Genomic DNA, 20,367 nt, shown 5'->3' on the forward strand with positions numbered 1-20,367 from the left:
TGCTCCGCGGCCTCTGCCTCCTATTGCAAGTACTGCTCCTCAAAGTACTCCAAAACGCCTAAAGGAGAAAGTAGTACCTCTAGTCTTTCCATCCCGGTAGATCCACAGGATAGCGAGGACAAGCAAATGGAGGAGGGTGAGCTCCACGCAGATCCGGATGACCCTAATGAATGGGATGATTATTAGATCTTTTAGAGCAGGCCTCCAAGCGCTTTGACCTCCCAATGCCAGCAGAACAAGCGGAGTGTTTTCTTTATGACTTTAAAACTGGCACATAGCGCAGCATTCAAGCTATTCCTATTGTGGATATCTTATGGCATATGGACCTCAAATTGTTGACAACTCCAGCTTCCATTCCAGCTGTCTTCCCGAAGCTTGCTAAAAAATATAATGCCCCTGAAAACTGACCCACGTGTCTCGTTGGGCATCCTCAGCCTGATGCTGTCATCATGTCTTCATGCAGGCCGCACAACGAAGGGCCAAGAATCCCTCTTGTCCATGGATGGCCCCATCGGCCAAGGAAGGACGCTGCTTAGATAATACAGGCAAAAGATTTTCTGCTCTGGCGGCCACTTCCATTAGAGCCTCCAATGCCATGTCAGTTGCAGTGGTGGCTCACGAACCGCGATTGGGTCAGCGGCAGACCTCTCTCCCTACCCCAATGGGAGCATGTAGTGGTGACGGATGCGTCCCTCCTGGGATGGGGGGCCACATGGGAGAGAGGGAGATCAGAGGCCTCTGGTCTCCGGCGGAGTCCCGGCTCCATATCAACCTTCTGGAGCTGCGGGCGATCCGACTTGCACTGAAGGCATTCCTTCCCTCTGTCCGGGGAAGTGTAGTGCAGGTGTTCACGGACAACACCACTGCCATGTGGAACTGCAACAAACAGGGCAGGGTGGGGTCGTGGACCCTTTGTCAGGAGGCTCTGCGCCTCTGGACATGGCTGGAACACCAGGGCGTCACCCTGGTGGTTCAACACCTGGCAGGTTCCCTGAACGCCAGGGCGGACGAACTCATCCGTCGGTGCATGATGGATCACGAATGGCGTCTGAACTCGGACGTGGCGCAAGGTCTCTTTCAGCAGTGGGGAGAGCCTTGGTTAGATCTATTCGCCACCAAAGAGAACGCATAATGTCATCAGTTCTGCGCGTTGTAATTTCCGAGGCGGCACTCGCTCGGCTACGCTTTTCGTCGTGAGTGGAGCTGCGGTCTGTTGTACGCCTTTCCACCTATACCACTTCTGCCCAGAGTGCTGAAGAAGATCAGGCGAGACCGGGCCCAAGTCATCCTTGTGGCTCCAGACTGGGCATGAGATACTGGTATCCCGAGCTACTCAGCATGTCAGTCGATCCCCCGATTCGTCTGCCTCTTCAGGAAGACCTTCTGTCGCAGCAGCAGGGGACGGTCCTCCACCTGAACCTGTCCAGTCACCACCTACATGCGTGGAGGTTGAGCGGCGGCAGCTGAGGCGATTTGACTTTCCTCCTGAAGTTTGTGATGTGATTCTAGAAGCCAGGCGTCCCTCCACAAAAACAGTATACGCCTACAGGTGGAACACATTTGTGGCATGGTGCACAGCAAAGGCTGTGGATCCACTCTCTGCCCCCCTTTCAGAGGTTCTCCTCTTCCTTCTTTCTCTTGCCCAGCAGGGCTCTGCTATGGGCACTATCAAGGGCTACCTCTCGTCCATTTCAGCCTTCTTAAGGCTTCCTGATCAGCCTTATCTTTTCAAGTCCCATGTTGTAAATAGATTCTTGAAAGGCATCACACACGTTTCCTCCTGTTCCCTTTGTGATGCCTCAGTGGGACTTGAATCTTGATCTAACATATCTGATGTGCGCTCCCTTTGAGCCACTTCATAACTGTCCTCTTCGTCTTCTGACTCTTAAAACTGCATTCCTTGTTGCCATCACCTCTGCCAGGAGAGTGAGTGAGCTCCAGGCTCTATCTTCAAAACCTCCTTTCCTCTCTGTCCATCCGTACAAAGTTGTTCTGAGGACTCGTCCTTCTTTCCTGCCCAAGATAGTCACAGCCTTTTACATCGGGCAGTCCATCACCTTGCCCACCTTCTTTCCGCCTCCGCATCCCTCGAAAGAGGAAGAGAGGCTCCACCATCTGGACCCAAAACGTGCGCTCTCCTTCTATGTATATCGCACACGCCAGTTCCGGGTGGACGACCAACTCTTTGTTGGTTACGTGAGCGTTAAGAAGGGACGGGCAGTGCACAAACAGACCATCTCTCGGTGGGTCGTCTTGTGCATCAAGGTTTGCTACTCCTTGGTGAAAAAGGAGCCTCCTGTTGAGCTGCGCGCCCATTCCGCATGGGCCTCGGCAGCTACTACTGCCCTGGGTCGGAGAGTCCCCTTGCAGGACATCTGTCAGGCAGCTACGTGGGCCTCGCTGCACACATTTGCTAGACACTACTGCCTGGACAGCCAAGTCCGGAGAGATGGCTTTTTCGGCCGTTCCGTTCTCCAGGACTTTCTGGTGTGATCTTGGTTTGCAGACCCACCACCGGGGTTGGTATTGCTGGGGTATCTATTCTACGGTAAGGAATCCAACACTAACCTGTTTCTTTCAGATGCACAAGTTACTTACCTTCGGTAATGATATATATGTAAGAAACAGTAGTTAGTGTTAGATTCCTTACCGCCCCACCCATCCTCCCCGTTCTGTGAACCGATATCTAGGGTTAAGGACATCCCTTTCATGGCCCTAGTTTCATGGCACCAGTGTCGGTTTCTATCATGGCTCTGCGTTCCTGGCGCGGAAAGCTATGTACAGAACTGGCGTCCGCACGCGAGGGTGGCGTCCAAGTTCTCCAACGACATCATCCCGGCGATCACGACGCCGACGATGGACGCGGAGCCGCAGACGACGCCTAGCGACGCGCAAGGGGTACTGCTGACGAAAACTTTCTGGATCCAGACTGACACCTGGGGATATTCTAAGGTAAGGAATCTAACACTAACTACTGTTTCTTACAGATATATCGTTACCGAAGGTAAGTAACTTGTGCTTCTGCATCCAGTCTGATGGCTGGGAAATTCAAAGGTTAGGAATGCAGCTAGATAGAGTCTCTACCACCCAATGCGTTACCGAAGGTAAGTAACTTGTTCTTCAGTGTCATGGCGGGATGGTTCGCCTTCCCACCACCACTAGTCTTTTGATACTGCTAACTAGTCTGATTCAAGCAAGTTATTCTATAAAAGTTATCAATATTGGTGAACCACAGAGTACAGGAAAGTAACTTGTTATTTCTCCAATATTCCATACGCAGTGTACAGGTTAGTAACTTGTTTTTTATCCCTAACTTACATATTTCATTTACTTGTAAGTCCCTAGTAAAGTTGCACTACATGTGCTCAGGGTCTGTAAATTAAATGCTACTAGTGCGCCTCCTACAACACTGATTGTGCCAGCCACACAAGTAGACCTTTAAACGTATCTCAGGCCTGTCATTGCATGTGTGTGTGTGTGTGTGTGTGTGCAGTTTAGGATTGCAATTTAAACTGAAAAAAATAATCCTTTTTTGCCAGGTCCAAACCTTCCTTCTTAACCACTTGGATGCTAAGGCCTTTTCCATCCTTGTGCAGTAATTTCCATTGAAATCAATGGAAACTCCATGACGAGTTACCCTTGTCATTAGCATCCAAGTGGTTTTAATACCTGTAAATCACCCTAGGGTTGACCCTGAACAGCCTAGAAGGAAGGGTGCAATGAATATATTTAAAAAGTAGGACATGCACTTTTTTACATGTCCTAGTAACGAAAACTCCCAAAATAGTTTAAGGCCTATCTCTACAATAGGATAACATTGGAGTTGCCTTATTACATTTTATGAGTGTAATTTCCAAATGAGAAGAGATGGCCAGTTTATGTTTGGTGTCTCTTGAATTACAATTTAAAATTTTAACTTTTGTTGAAGTCGTATTTTAAATTGCAATTCTGAAAATGACACATTTAGAAAATTGAATTTTTTTGCCATATCCATTTAGTGCCTGGAGCCTGTCTCTGTTCACATGACTGGGGTTAGCTGACAGTATTCCTCCTCGACAACCACACACAATAAGGAGCCTGGATAAGCCATCACTGGCAGGATGGAAGGGAGAAGCTGGGCAACAGCCCTACTTACACCTCAGTGAGCTGCGTCCTGTCTCCACACAAAGGCACAAAGCGCTGCATACCCCCTGTAGTTAGTCTTGAGCCAAGGCAGGGACGTGAGGATTCCTGGGGACTTCAAAAGTAGACCACTCAAAGTTTCTTACCCACTTCAAGGGCGCAACTGGGTATAAATGCTGTACCTCCGACAACAGTTGGATGGCCTTCTGATCTGAAGCCTCAGGGAAATAACATTCTTCCAGCAATATTGCATCTGTACATGGACTCTGCCATCTGTGAGTCTACCCTCCAAGTGGTGCCACCCTAGTCCTAGACACTTGGAAGTGAGCTTAAGGTGCTCTGCCATCCTCTGTGCATCCAGTGGAACTGATGCATCTCCTCTGCTGCACAGATCAACCTCAAGCAGAACCAACGCATCACTGTTACTGTGTGGATTGGACCTTTTGCAAACAACGGCATGGCATTGCACCTCTTCGGAACCATTGCATCGCCTTATAGGAAGCTGCCTTTTATGTAGATTGCCAATGTAAGGGCACACCATTCAAAAACTCTAGATGACCCTTATTGGTTTACAGGTTTTACTTTAATAATTTCAAGTGTTCTATTTGTGGTAGTTGGGTCGAGCAATTTAAGCTTATCAGAGGGGAGTGTTAAGTATTTGTTAAATGTAAATGTAAATTGATACTTGTATAGCGCACTACTCACCCGCAAGGGTCTCAAGGCGCTTGTACGAATACCGCTGTGGAACCCATCATGGCTTTCCCTGTGAGGTGTCCACTCCTGGGCACCCCCCAAGGTGGAGGCCAGGCATCCTTAGCGCTGTGGGGGCCGTTGTGGAGATTAAGCAAGCTATTGCCCAGAGTTGCAGAGTGGGACTCCATGATTGGAATAGGCACCGAGGCGAGAATTATCAGGTCCGTGGAATTTTTTAGCCCAAGACCCGCCGAGGCGGGGAATTGAACCCTGGTCCCGGGCTAGTCCTCTGCATCAGGGTCTGCCGCTCTAACCATTGAGCCACTGTGTGTTGCACACACAGATTAAATAAATGGTACACACAGTCAAGAAGCAATCCGAGACCAATTTCTAAAAATAACACAGATTTTAATATATTTTTAGACACCAAGATCATCGGAAACAGGTAAGTATTTTTGGAGTTATAGACTTCACAAGAATACAGTAAAATACCCAAATACTGTTTTTGAGGCATGAACCTCAAACGAGGTAAACATCCTATGGGAGGAAAGAGATATACTGAAAAAATGTACTTGTAGTCGAAGTTTGTGGGTGACCTTTGGAACTTAAGGTGCTAGGGGGCCAAGGCCCAAAGAACCACCAGCAGTTTTAGTTTACCTGCCCTGGCGGGTGTGGGTACAGAGGTGCTGGGGGAGGTTGGTAGCCACAAGCGGTACACTGTTGAAGTCAATGGGCACCTAGAGAAAGAAGGCTGTAAGGGGCGACTTGGGAACAAGTATGGCAGAACCCAAAAGGGAGCTTGGGTCATGAGGGTCTTTGGAGCAAGGGGGCACAGTCGGTTGTCGTGAACCTGGGCTGTGGTGCAGAGGTGTTTGTTGGCTGGCCACTTACGTTGGAGGCTCTCATGGTTCTCAGTTAGACCTGCATAGGGGAAGAAACCAAGACAGCGGGGCCACTCTCAGTGTAGGCCTCATTGGTCCTGAAGTTCCTCATTGTGCAAGTTGGTTTTGACAGTGATGGTGTCCCAACTGGACACTAAATAAGCCTTGGTTGCTGCAAGTGCTCTGTTACCCAGAGTATTGGGTATCCGTCCATCATTTGTTTGCTGAAACACTTCTGCCCTAAGTGGGACGGGTATGTCCAGACGTGGGTCCCTTGCTCACTGTGCCACTGGATTCAAGCTAGCCTGGCTGAAGAAGGGTGACATACCCTGAAACCGGTCCCAGGATGCTTGTTTCCATGTCCAGGGAGGACCTGGCTTTGCAGTTCGGTCTCGACTGTTCCCGTGAGGCACAGGGTCAAGACTGATTTGCATATGGCTGGATCAAAACTGGGGTGGCATGGTGAGCAAAAGAACGATGGATTTAACCCAAATCTCTTGACTGGGGTGAATGTATGATTCATTCAGCATTCCGTCCATCATTTGTTGGCGTAGCACTTATCAATGGAACTAGGCATTACAGGGACACCTCTACTCATGCAGATGCGCCCTCACAGGTAATATAATGCCCCCTACCTCAGGGCTCTAAGGCTTGCTGATGGGTTGATTTACATATAGTACATTCAGTGTACAGGTGCATGGCACACAGTGAGTGTGCCATGTCATGTTTTCAGAATGATTTGCATAATTTCACGCACCCTGCAATGGCAGGCTGCATGTAGTTTGTGTGTGGGTCCCTTAGGGTGGCATAATACATGCTACGGTCCTCTTTAGTATCCATGCCCTGGGTAGCAGGGGTGCCATTTACAAGGGATTTACAAGAGTGCTTAAGTCCTTGCCAATTGTGTTGAAACTGACATTTGTCTTGGTCTAAGTGAAAGAGCACTGGCACTGGGAACTGCTTAGCAGGGACCCAGTGCACTACCAATCAACATCAGTACCAGTGAGCGCAAAGTGGGGGTGATAATGTCAAAAAGTGGCACTTGCCTGCATGCCAGACTGCATAATGCATCTTCAGCACAGGAATTCACATCCCTTGTCGATGGCAGCCTCGACAGCAGACCCCAAATGGCAGCCTTGCAGCTTTTCGGAACTGTCATACCGCCCCGACTACGTGCAGAATCCTCGACGCAGGGCTTCGCATAGCGAGCCCGATCGAGGGATTTTCGAGGATGACGTAGGCCCTTGCATCGCTGCCACATCTCGGAACTGGCGCATCGCTTCGGCTGCATGCCTCAACTTCGATTCGGATCCACGCAACACTCTGCAGGATTTAAGGTACTTTTGTTCAGCAGGCCTAACTGGGTCCCTGTAGCCGGCCTGCGCTCCATCATGGTCGTCCTGAATGTGTGACTTTGTCCCGGTCCTGCATGACTAGATATCCACAGTTGGGGCTTCACGCCATTTGTTGCTATTTTTAGTAAAAACGTTTAAATTGAATATCATCAGTTCTACAGATTGGATGTTGTCATTCAGATCTTGTTTTATTTATTAAAAATAACTCTATTTTTGTTACTCTTTTGTGTGCTCTTTTTGTGGTGTCTTCGCACTGTATCACGGTTTGAAGTATTGCACAAGTATCTTACAAATTCCCTTTAAGTTGAGTCTGACTTCTCTGTGCCAAGCTATCTAAGGTTTGAGCACAGGTTAATTAAAAGTTTGTTTGTGATTTCACCCTGAGAAGAATTGTGGATGTTGCTTTTAGAGGGATTTCACCCCCCTCAAGCAGTAACCCAACTTCTTACATTATGTTTTTCCAATATTTTATAAAGTACAATGTACACCCTGGCATAGGTTTTTGGCGCTGTTAAAAAACACAGATGCTGAAAAACATGACAAAAAGGTTTGGGATATTAAAAGGCCATATCTTCAGTAATTTTTTTTAATTTCAACAGGCATGGTTCCTTCCTGATATGTAAAGGAATTTCACTCCGTTCCTAAACACCTTGCACTTAAAACGATTTGCCACTCCAATTCTTCAAATTAAATTCTCCACACTCGTAACTTTACTACTTGTAAGTCCGTTCGTGAATCGGCCACAGAGAGTGTATATTTACTACAAAAGTGTCAGTTATATGTCTCTGCCCAAACGTAAAGGAATTGGCTTACTCTTGTGTGGTTGGGTGACGTTTCTATGTAGACCCCTCTTGGTCCTCCCTAAATCCCAAGTAATCCTTCCTTATCCCGTCTCCTTTTGTAGTAAAGCTGTCCTTTTCCCCACCTACTTCCTTAACTCCCTCCCACATCTAGTACGAAAACATATACTTATGTGTGCAGAGACTTTACAGTTGATGCGGAGAACTTCAAGCACATAGTATATGTGAGGCAGAGGCTTAAAACTCTGTACGTAGTTTGTGAATTGCATTTTGTAGTACTTATTTTAGTACTATAACCCGTACTACAAAGCGCAATTTGTAAATCAGACCCAATGTATTGTTATGCTAGTGTCTGCAAAATGTTTGAGCAAACTGCCAGTACTGTTGATTGACGGCGTAGTCATACTTTTTCACAAGCATATTATTGTGCCCAGTCCACACCACAACATCTACCTAGGGACTAGGGTATGCCTTTACTGGTAAATTGCTTTGAAGGATAAAGGGTAGGAGTTTGGAATATGAGAAGCGGACATTAAAGGGTTAAAAAGTGAAGCGGGAAAGGCTCTTCATAGATAGAAGGCTTCAGGGGAGTGGCCAGAAATGATGGAAGAGAACATGTAGAGGCTTAGGATCTCCTCAAATTGTAAAACAATAAATAACATTCCTCCCTTCAATGAGAAAACTGCGATTTCATAACATTAGTGCCACTTGGCAAAAGTAGTATATTTGTTGAGTATGCTTCAGGTCTGGGAACTGTGCTGTAGTTTCCTGTCCAGCCTCAATTACACATTTATAGTAACCGCTGATATTTTGCAGTACGGTGATGAAGTCTGGCTCGGAGCTGGTGAAAGCTGGAGTGCGCTCATTCTTCGAAAATGCTGCAGAGGACCTAGAGAAGATCTTGGAGAACCTCAAGTTGGGAAAGTTCACACATTCACGAACTCAGATGAAAGGAGTGTCTCAGAACATCAATTACACCACTGTGGCCCTGCTACCCATCCTGACCTCCATGTTTGAACACATTGCTCAGCACCAGTTTGGCGTTGATCTGCTGTGTAAGTATTGGTTTGTGCACACAATGTCCATGAAATAGCCAGGACATTAACAACAGTGATTGTATGATATTGATATGCTATTGCAGAGTTCAATGGTCACCTCTATTAATAATGATACTTGAGATCACCAAGGTGGTGTTTTTTCCTTCTCAACCAGTATGTTACTATTAAAATTACAATGAAGATTGGGTAAAGTATTCAAAAGATGGTGGTTGAAGAGAGATGGGACAGACATGGCTAAGAAGGGTTTGTGAATCAAAGAGGTGGTTTGGATGAAAGAAGGGCTGTTGTTTGGTTGGTACCACATTTTCTTTTGGATGTCATTACACTGGGATATTATAAAGAATAAAGTCTCCCAACAGGTATATCAAGAGGCTGCCAATGGGCTTGTACTCTTGTGTCCTTTATTGTTACAGCAATTCCTTTTTGCGGTTGAGAATACATTAGTTTTCATATTACTTGTTACTGTTATATAATCTTCATGCAGTCCACAGCGACCAATCAACTGTGTAATCAAGTAGCATCATAAAACACAGCAGACCATATCATTTAAAGTGCACTCAACAATTAGTTGTGTAATCCAGTGACATCACAAAACAATACACAACATATTTCAGGGATGTTTACTTCCTTGCAGGGTGGATGAAGGCGTGAATGTGCCTGTCGTTCTTGAATTTCAACGTAAAGGCACAATTAGATATACAGATATAGAAAAATGTATGTTGGTAGCCTCGATCAGAGGTTTGAGATGCTTTGGGAGATGTGAGTTAGCATTGTGAGATGCAGTGTTCTAAGATGCAGTGTTGTGATATATGGTGTTGAAAGATGTACTAAGAGGAGATGCAGCACTAAGAGATTTATTGTAGGGAGGTTTAGTTCTCCACTTTGAATATTTGAGATATTCACCTGCTTGAATCATTCCTCGTCAGGCTGGGAATCCCTGGTAACTTTAATTATCAGTAAACAGTGTTGAAAATGGCCACACAACAACCGTTTTTCTCTAGGAGCACAATCACCTCATTTGCAAGAATCCAACTACAGCTAATGAGGTGGTAGCGCTCAGCTCTCCTACTCCCTCTAGAGCCCACAATAGGTCAGATTACTACTCTATGTCGTTTGTGAGGGAGCTCAGGAGAAGAGCTCTGCTCAAGCCTCTGACCTGTTACTTTCCCGGTCTACCCTGGGATTGACCGAGCCCTATCTTTGTCTTTCAGAGTACTGTAAGATGTTTTGGGGTCATTTTCTGAGAAAGCCCCAGAAAAGACCTCTCCTCTGTCACCAACTTTCATCATGACTGACAGAGAGAGAGACGATCTATTTTCAAGCACTGCTCTATCACACGACAGAAAAGATTTATATTCATTGTCCACATAAGCAATATTTTTATTGCCTCTATCCAGTTTAGAAGGATTCATACTGTGACGTTTTTCAGACTTTTCCTTGTAAAACTCTGAAGGATAGGAGAGGAGCTTGTAACTGGGGAAAAAGAAGTATGCTCCTACTAAGGGGGATGTACCTTCTTTGGGGGGTGGTTCCATAATTACAGGACGACAGAGGAGGTTATGTGAGACCAATGTGTCCCGACTGCCTAAGAGGGCCCCTCACAATGATCGGGACCCTTTGCCTTTCCTAAGGAACATATCCAACCTCAATTGAGGTGGAACAGTAGGCCAGTATTCCTGAAGAGACAAGCCAGTCAACTTGATTAGGGCGGCCCCTATGAGAGGGAGACCCAAACCCCTAGATGGGTATACCGCACTCACTTCTGGTCCTGACAAAGTGCCACCCGACTTCGGGGCATACAGGACACGAAACATGTTGACCACACCCAATTAGAAGCTATCCTGGTATTTGAAGACCATATGATAGCACCACTACTTTTAGCTAGACCTGGTATATACTCCCTATAAAATGTTATCCTTTGGATACCAGAGCCTATTTTAATCACCTCTCACACCCTTCACTGGTTACCCCCTCACTTGCATTTATCTATACGGCATCCTCAGAACATAAAGATCTCCGACAAAGAGCCCCCAGGCCCGTCAGGCATTGCAGCGCCAGCCTGACGAAGATGAAGCACGACACCCTGATGGGTGTTTGAGGGCTCAAAGATCTGACTTACAGGTCTCCCTACAACAGGACTATTAGCCACAATGGTCCACCTTTAGGGACCCCCTCTGGCTTAGGGCGAACTAATCCTATCATTAGTTCTATAGAAAGTGCTCCACCAAGCACTTTTACGAAAACAGTGCCAAAAAGGAATCTTCCAGATCTGGACTTGCACCCTACAGTGCCTAAAGCCACCTTCTCACAGGAATTAACTTGTGTTCCTTCACGAAAAAACTTCAGGAGGATGTACATTATCATGCTAAACAAAAAAATGTGTGAAAATCCGGCTCCATGCACGTCCTGAATAAAGTGCCAACCTCACCAGTGGCTTTTCTATTGTCACTGTTGGCGATGAGAAAGAAGCCACTGTCATCAATGACATCATCAACAACTATGTCAACAACAACTCTGTTAACTATGGGACCCTTATTGACAACCATAAGGAGGTCATCATCGATGATGACTCCACAGATGACCAGACGTTTGTCAACAATACCATCCCCCTCGACAATGAGACCATTCTTGATGATGACTCTAGGTGACTGTCCCAAAGATTTCTATCATTCTACCGTTGATTATGATGACACTTTGGACAATGGCCCAACACACTTTGTTGATGACAGATCCAGCAATAAGACCTACAATTTCAACATCGTTGACGACCTCCTCAGTGACAGTGTTGATGACAGATGATCCAGCAGTAGCCACCTTTTCATCCTTGAAGGTGGCAGCATGCCTACCTAACCAGATTCTAAATTCTGAGCTGGAGATAGACCACAACAATGAAAACACTTCAAAGACGGCCTGCAGTCCAACACAGTTGAATGTGTGTTATGTCCTTGGGTTTGAGGAAGAGCCCTTGGATGAGGAGGTAGCCTACCAGGAATATGAATATCAGCCACACTTTGAAGCAAACAACTGTTTTGAAATCCTACATACCTCATCACTACTATACAGAACCAGCAGTCACACAATTGCTATTTAAGTTCTTGTCCACTCTGCAGCAGAAAATTTAAATTTTCTAAAGATTGTTCCTGCAACAACTTGTGGGACAACCTACCCTTGCTCTGCCTCAACCTCCTCCACCTCTGCCACTTGTAACACCTCCACTTCCTTCACTTCATATGGACACACCTCCCAGAGCTGTCACACCACCATTGGTCCCACCAATTACTAAGGATATTGAAGATGGGGATTCACCACAGTACGTGTATTCAGATTTACATTAATATGGTGAATTCTTCGTAGGAGGTGACGAAGAAAATGACAAATGGGAAGATTATATCATACACATGGTTTGTTCAACTAGATTCCCTTTGAGACAACATAGCCTATTTTTCACACTGGGTCCTTCTAATTTCTGAGGTTTGGCAGTGGTCTGAGCAACACGTCTAGGTGATGAGTGGAACCGAATCCTTGGCCTTTGTACTACTACAGGAGGGTTCCCTCTGCCAGACACGCATGACCCCTGAAACAAGATTAAATAGGGTCCCTCCAAAGTTAAAAGGACACAGATTCAGGTGAAAGCCTTACACCTCATTGATATGAATAAAATGCATGTAGAGAAAGGCAGGAACACGTAGATGCAGCCCTGACCAAGGCCCAGACCCACATGGAATCAGTGCGAGGGCCGAAACATGTTGGCACAAATCAGGGGTGATTGAGATACTAATGCTCAATTAGAACCCTGGACTTGTTTGTAAGCATAACTTTGGTAACCTATTATTAAAGAGTAATTCTGGCTTGGTATACCTCAAGGCATTTTTAAGTTTCTTTTTTCAACTGGACCCTTGATTTATCTAGAGAAATATCTTCTATAAGAACTCCCATTGGAGGTTGAGTCTGCCCTGCTGATACTATCCTACCAGGGTTTGGATAGGCACCAATGATGAAGCAAGCCACTTTTGAGTGGGTGATGCATCTGTTCCAAAATCTTTGGATTTCCGAGTAGGCCTTCCAAGCGGGTCTCTTCATTTCTTCTTTTTCGCCTGGTTGCCCTTTTGTGTATGGATATTGATTTGGGAGACTGCAACTAGGTAGGTCCTCTCTTGCTCTCACTTTGTGAAGAGGGTAGGGCAACAGTAAATATCGACAAGTCCTCTGTGGAACCTCAAACAAGACTGCAGGTTTTGAGAGCAATACTGAGCACTCAGTTATGAATGTCCTTTCCCTCCGCATACAGGTCAAGAAAGCTCCAAGCCATGGCCAAACCTTCTCTATCAAGCAGTCAGTCACAGGCAGTACAATCTTTGCTGGCTCTGATGCAATCCTGCCTAGGGCTTATACCTTTTTGCAGACTCCGGATGAGATCCATGCAACAAAACTGGACAAATAATGGGATAACAGTGTCCATGTCACAAGAAGATTGAAGCAGACACTGCAATGTTGATGGTTTTCTGCAAATCTCTACTGAGGCCTCATGCTTCCATGGATGGCTGGGAAGGTCACATGCAGGAGCTCTCGACCGGGGCTTCTAGTCGGTTACAGAAAGAGGCTCCATATCAATATCTTGGAGCTTTGTACCATAATACTTGGCCTACAATAGTTCCCGCTTGAGATTGGCAGGCCAGGTGGGTTTCATCGACATAGAAAACATGGCATTGATATTTTACATCTCCAAGCAAGGATGAGCGAGATGCCTGCCTCTATTTGCAACATCACCCTGGAACATTTACCAGCTGGCCCGAACCATCAGGCCGATGCACTCAGTCGTACCTATCAGATTGCCACAAGTGGGAACTCCACCAGGATCAAGTGGATGATATCTTCTACATATGGCATCACCCCACTCAGGACTCCACAACCCAGAGCAGTTGGAAATGCTGGTACTATGCCAACATGTTTTGACAACCAGAAACCAAGGGCAATGCCTTTTTGACCAAATGATCCAGCGCCTGTACATATGCCATTCCTCCTTTTCTCCTGATCTCAAGGGTACTGAGAAAGGTTAAGGTGGATCACTGTACCATTATTCTCATTTCCTCAGTGTGGCCAAAGCCAGTCCTGGTACGTCGAGTTTCTGATACGCCCATGCTCTTCCCCAACCACAACCAAGAGATACTGCATTGCAGGCAGAGTGGAATGGGGTTTGAATATATAGTATTGAGAGATGTAGGTATGGAATGGGAGGCATGAGATTAGTAGATGTGAAAAATTGTGATTTTGGAATTCATAGATCTACTAGTAGGAGATGTGGTGTTCAAAGATGAAGCCTTGGCAGATGAGATATGTAGGGGTGTAAGATGTGACAATTCGATAAGCATCACTGGGAGATGCAGCTATGGTAGATAAAGCAATGGAAGATGATGTGTGAGGAAATAATGGACTTATAGATCTTGTCTTTGAAATGTAGCACGTGGGAGATGTATCACATAAAAAATCTCTTCTGAACCTAGACTACATTGAGTAGCTGTGCATATGTTTCGCTATAAAGCATTAAGTACAACTTTTTATTTTTAGTGGACGACGTGCAGGTGTCATGCTACCGGATCCTGTGCAGTCTTTACTCCCTGGGGACCGGAAAGAACATCTACGTGGAAAGGTATGGGTGGTAAGATCATGAAGGCAAAGCTCATTAAGAGTAGAGTGGCATTGTATGAGCCAAATGAGCTGCTTGAAGTTATGCCAAGCAGGGAGGTTTAGAGGGGGATGTCCCTTTGCTGGAAAGTATAGTGTTAGACAACAGTTATTCACACCTGGTTTGTATAAAGCTATGCATTCACAGATATTTCTTATTACTGGATGAAAACAGGGTTTCATTTGCAAAAAGTGTTCTTGCTTGGGTAAGCCTCAGTGCAAATTGGCCAGTCATGTAGAATGAGCTCGAACAAGTTTTTGTACTGACCTGGATATTTTTCTCAGAGATATTTGTTCTAGAAAAAAGTACACATTTCTTAGATTTCCAGCTCACAGTGAAGAAAATAGTCAGTATTATTGCACTGTGTCGTATCCTGATCTGCAAGACTCTGAATAGGGAAGTAAAACTGCATTGGGTGAAAAACCATCCCATGCGGCATCTGTATTTCCCCATTTGATTTAATGTACCCAAATAGTGCTGCTACTAGACTGAGGGTCTAAGTCGAAACTTAAGGAGAGGTGTGGCGCAGTGGCCAGAGCGGCTGACTCCAACGCGCGGGGATCATGGTTCAATCCCCGACGGCAGCTCAGCTCAGCATATTTGACTCAGGGCAATAGCTCACAAAATCTTCCCAACAGCCCCCAGCGCCTTGAAACCTTAAGGTGACTACTTTCAGAAAATGCTTTATGATTCGGGCCATCACTGCTTCAGCATGTACGTTTGTTGAGACCTCTGTTAACTTTCAAAAGAAGAAAAGACGTAGGGGCCTATAAATAAACTGCAGTTTGTAGTATATATTGTAGTACTACAGTTGTACTACTACAAAACATACAGCAAAATGCTATTCCCAAACGTACGTGTGGAGGTTTGGCCTCAGCCTGTCCTATCTCTCTGTGAGGAGATCTCCACCTGACTGCTGAGGCTCCGCACACACAAGTATATGTTTTAGAATTAAATGTGAAAGAAACACAGCAAAGTGACTGGAACATGAGGAATATTTATTACTAAAGGGGTGGGGTTTAGGGAGGAGTAAGGAGGGGTCACGAGAGGGTCAGAGAAGGGTTTAGAGAGGGTTGTACACTCACCCATAAAACAGTAAGCCCATTGCTATTCACAAACTGCCCTTCCAAAGTTACGAGCCAAAAACTAAAAATAGGAAATAATAGCAAACATACTCTTTGTCTGTTTCAAATCATGTACATAAGAGAGTCATTTCGCATTTGAGAAATTGAATACAATTACAATAATTGGTATAACATATTTTTTGGTATAACATATTTTTTAGAGTCTGACGAAATATGGGGAATTGTATTTCAAAATAAACCCATTATTTTAAAATGCGCTTATCTCTGTATTTCAGCGCAGTACATCAGCATCATTTTCTCCCGTGCACAGACCTTATTCTTTTTTCACTAAATCATTGGTACAGTGCAGCCGCACAATTCCGCCCAAGTGGGCTAATTCTCAAAGGTACCCCTGTATAATATATAAACCCCATCAATCCGCCATAACATACAAACTTGTTAAAACAACCGATTGTTGCTCCAGTGAGCATTGACGAATCAAAATCAATGGATTATGTGCCTATTATTCGGGGGGGGGTCAACCCACCCCCCCACCGTGCATGACCAAATGCACTGCACCGTGTGGGGCTGGCTACCTTTTTGGGGGTTAAGCCCGGGGCCTGGTTGCAGGCCAGGCCTTGTGGCCAACCCCCCACTGTGCACAAATGGAGGTTGTGTGCAGGGTGGGTGTGGCTGCATGCAGGGGGCTAGCCACAGGCCTGCGTGGCTGGGGGTTGGTTTAAGAATGGCAATTAAATATTCATTTAAGTTAAAAAAAACTAGAAATTTACTGAAAAAACTAACATCATAGTAAGGTGTAATGTTTAGTGACAACGTAACATTTTAAACTCTAAAGCACTGAAATCCAGCAGTTATAGCTATCTCCAGTAACTATAACTTGTGCCCTAAAGTAACTATATCTCATGCAATCACCATACACTACTGATTACCCCACATATTACATCAGTCATGACATCTTCTATTAAATCACTGATAATATCACTGCAACATTTGCAGGGAAATGATTGATGAGAAAACTGTGCATGGCGGGCGTGCAAGTTATAGTTAACTTAAGACACGAGTCATAATTACTTGAGATAACTATAACTATAACTGGTGAATTCAGTCTTTTTTAGAGTTTAAAACATTACGTTGTAATAGACATACATACCCACATATATACATATATGTTTGTATTTTATTTTTTACAAAAAAAGGGTCACCTACCCCAGCTTCTTTATGGAGAGAATCACAGTGACCCGTCAAAAGGTGTAGGGGGGCAAAAAAAGGGGAAGGGGTCTCAAAATGTTGATTGCCATGTTAATTCCCTTACTAAAGTTTGCTCTCCGATATAGAAAAATGGCTGGATGAAATTACCTCAAATTTGCCAGAGAGCTATAACTTTACTGAGAATGCGTCCTTTTTTTGATTTGATGTATATGAGTTCAGCCGTTTTCTTTATATTAGCATTCAAAGAGGGGCTCGAATGAACGCAAAGGTGGTAACAGCCAGAAAATGTATGAATTGATTTTCTGGACTGTAATCCGTAATGCATTTATGATGAAAATAAAGAATAATGCATGGTTGTACACCTGCTGCTCCCATACCTCCGTAAGTAACAGAAAGATTCCCTTTAGAAAGTCTGCCTTGCAACTGTTATTATACAGCGTGAAGGTCTGTGGAGTAGTCCAATGTATAGAAGATTCGCATGTCAATGCCTTTTCTCTTTGTGACAGGCAACGTCCTTCGCTTGGAGAGTGCTTAGCAGCTCTAGCTGGGGCCATTCCTGTTGCTTTCCTTGAACCATCTCTGAATCACAACAATCCCCTGTCGGTGTTCAACACAAAGACTGCCAGGGAAAGAGCCAGTAAGTAACTTTTGAACATAATAACAGTCATGGGAGAATCCTCTTGAGTAACTGGTTGTTGATAATAGCCAGGTAAACTGTTAGCTTGAGACTTAGAATGATTTGTTTTTCCTTGTTGTTAGTTTGAACCACACACTGCCAAGTGTATTGCCTTCCTCACTTTTTGAAAATGTGTTCAGACACATTTTTTGTCGAGCATTAATATTGTACTGAACGGGGATGAGATTCTTAGTTTTTTGCATATTCTTCAATTTTTTCCTTTCTTTTATGGAGTGTTAATGACAGTTAATGACTGGCAGTCCCCAGTACCATGACCAATTCTCTTCCATTTACAATAACACATACTCTGTTTATGGGTAATTTGCACCTAAAGAACAACACTAAAATTGACTGAATTGGGTCTGCACACGAAAATCTCTTGAGAACCCAGAGCAAATTGTCCTTATTTGTGGTTTGCAGTCAGACTTGACACCCGTTCAAGCTGATGGTTAGTGCACATGAAACATAGGACAATTAGAGCATAATAAACACAAAGAGAGTGCAAACATGCATGTTACCATATTATTTACCTTCATCTGTAAATCATAGCAAATGTAAAATGCTCCTGGGTAGTTTTGCTCTAATCTTATCAATCAATCCCATTTTAGTGTCCAGCCCTAACTTTACTTTTTCACATTGGCTCCTTCCTTGTGTCTGCTGAAATCATTTTTGATTCTGTTGTGGATTTTCCTCTCATGGCTTTGGTGATCTAGGTGTACTAGATCAATATGCTTTTGCCAGCCTGTCTGTGAAGAACAACTTGTTTAGGTTAGCCTTTCTGGACAAGGCTTTCTCATTGCCTCTTGTTCTAAAACCATACATCTGATCTACTGGAATATTATCACCTAGTACAAGCAAGCCAGTTTATATATTAAATACACAAAAGAGAGTTGTCTCTCGGAGACTGTGTGAATATTAGTGAGCATCAAAACACATAAATCCTAGAGACTATCCATGTAGAGAGCCAGAGGCTATGGGCCTCAACAGTGGGCCGGCCCTCAGCCGCAAACTTTCACACACAAAAATGCCATCCCAGTGAAAGCTTTTGAGATTTTAATCTGAAAGAAACACGTTAGTTAGATTCCTTACCTTAGAATATCCCCAGGGATCAGAATGGATCCGGAAAGTTTTGATCAGCAGTACCCCTGCGCGTCTGTAGGCGTTGTCTGCGGCTCCGCATCTGTCGTCGGCGTCATGATCGCCAGGATGATGTCGTCCGAGTACTTAGACGCCCCCCTCTCGCACTGACATCAGTGTAGGAGAGTAGGGTCTGCTTCCTATGGTCACCCCCACTTTTTGCTTTTGCTTTCCTGGTTTTCGACTTAGATGTGGCTGTGGGCCTGCTAATCAGACCCACAGCCCAGATGCACTCTCTCTAAATTCACACCATGTACTCTAGGTACATCCACAATTGGGAATTGGCTCACCTTATCAGCCCCTGTAGAAGTGTACCCTAGGTACTCAGGGCATAGGTGTAACCAAGGCCTACCAGGGGCTGCAGCATGTATTATGCCACCCCTGGCTGGCCACTCAAACTGACACAACTGGCTGATCACTCAGCTGGGGCAAGGTCGTGTAATCACCCCTTGCTTAGGCATAGAATTCCTATATCTACCCTTAAATATAGACACACAGTAACCTATAAGTCACTCCTATGGCAGGCCTTAACAATCCTGGAGGCAGAGTGCTTGGTTATGTGTGAGATGGTGCTCTAGCATGAGCTGAGCCTGTCTGCAGCTTTCGGAACCATGTCCTTATAGCTGTTCCATGATATTGCCATACCATATACTCTTAAGTGCATTATAATCCTCGCGATTGAATGCTAACTTTGGTTTGGCTTTATCTAAGCATGTCATGTAAGGTGTCATACACTTTGGAATACTACCCCCTCGCCAATTCTGGCGACGGGGGGTAGCATTCCACCCTTCTAGAGGGAGAAGACATGTTGTTGCTGACTATCCCGGTTAAAGTTAACCAGAGCCCCAGCGTCACAAAATGGATGCTGCTGCCACAGACACAAGTCTGACCTCCTGCTGCTGGGAGTCCTTCCAGCGAGGGAGGCCTGGACAATAGTTTTCCTGCATGGAGAGGTGCGAGCACCACCCCAGACAGAATTTTGTGTATTGGGACAGGGAGGGCTGAATAGAATGAGACATGCCTGGGGCACACTAGGTGCTCCATGCATACCCCAGTTCAAACCGGTTGCTGGGGCACTCCAGCCCCAGCTCTGGCACGAAACTGCACAAAGGAAAGGGGGTGTAACCACCCCCCTTCCTGGTCCCACCCATAGGAGGGACCTATTGAGTAACCCAGTCCCCTTTAATAGTATAAAGATAGGAGCTGACCCAGGAGACTTTAGATTTGATCTTGAACTGAAACTTGAAACGAAACTCTGGACCCTTCGACATTCAACCGACTTGAAGACTGAAGAATCTCCCTTGTGGCCAAGGAGTGACCACCCTGGGAAACCAGGCACCATCCAGTAGCTCGATGGCTTGCTTTGTCCCTGTTCCCGCCGGAACTCGAGCGCAGAGCCTGAAAAGACCTCGACTCCAGGACTCCTCTGACCCCACTGCACGACTCCAGCACAGCTGAGCTCCGTGGAAGGCGTCGGAATCTGTGGAACCAGGCAACTTGGAAAGTCTTCAACTTGCTAACAGCGCAGCTCCTGAGGTATCCTCGAAGCTGTGCACTGGGGACTGAGACACCCCGACACCAAGCTCCACCTGCACCGAAGACCAGCCCTCCACACTCCACAAGATCTGCGTGGGGCCCTTCTGCTTGTGTTCTGCTCGACGCTTTGTC

General features: G+C 45.4%; 1 protein-coding gene across 1 annotated transcript in view; it reads left to right on the top strand.

The window, feature by feature from the left end:
• Positions 1 to 20,367, top strand: part of RYR3 (ryanodine receptor 3) — a 1,933,484-nt gene that overhangs the window by 1,398,293 nt on the left and 514,824 nt on the right. The window contains exons 63-65 of the mRNA XM_078661960.1: positions 8,668 to 8,906; positions 14,475 to 14,556; positions 17,393 to 17,523. Coding sequence (XP_078518086.1) covers positions 8,668 to 8,906; positions 14,475 to 14,556; positions 17,393 to 17,523 — 452 coding nt within the window. The remainder of the gene's footprint in view (positions 1 to 8,667; positions 8,907 to 14,474; positions 14,557 to 17,392; positions 17,524 to 20,367) is intronic.

Source organism: Lissotriton helveticus, chromosome 9 (assembly GCF_964261635.1).
Source record: "Lissotriton helveticus chromosome 9, aLisHel1.1, whole genome shotgun sequence".
In the NCBI taxonomy this organism is placed as follows: domain Eukaryota; kingdom Metazoa; phylum Chordata; class Amphibia; order Caudata; family Salamandridae; genus Lissotriton; species Lissotriton helveticus.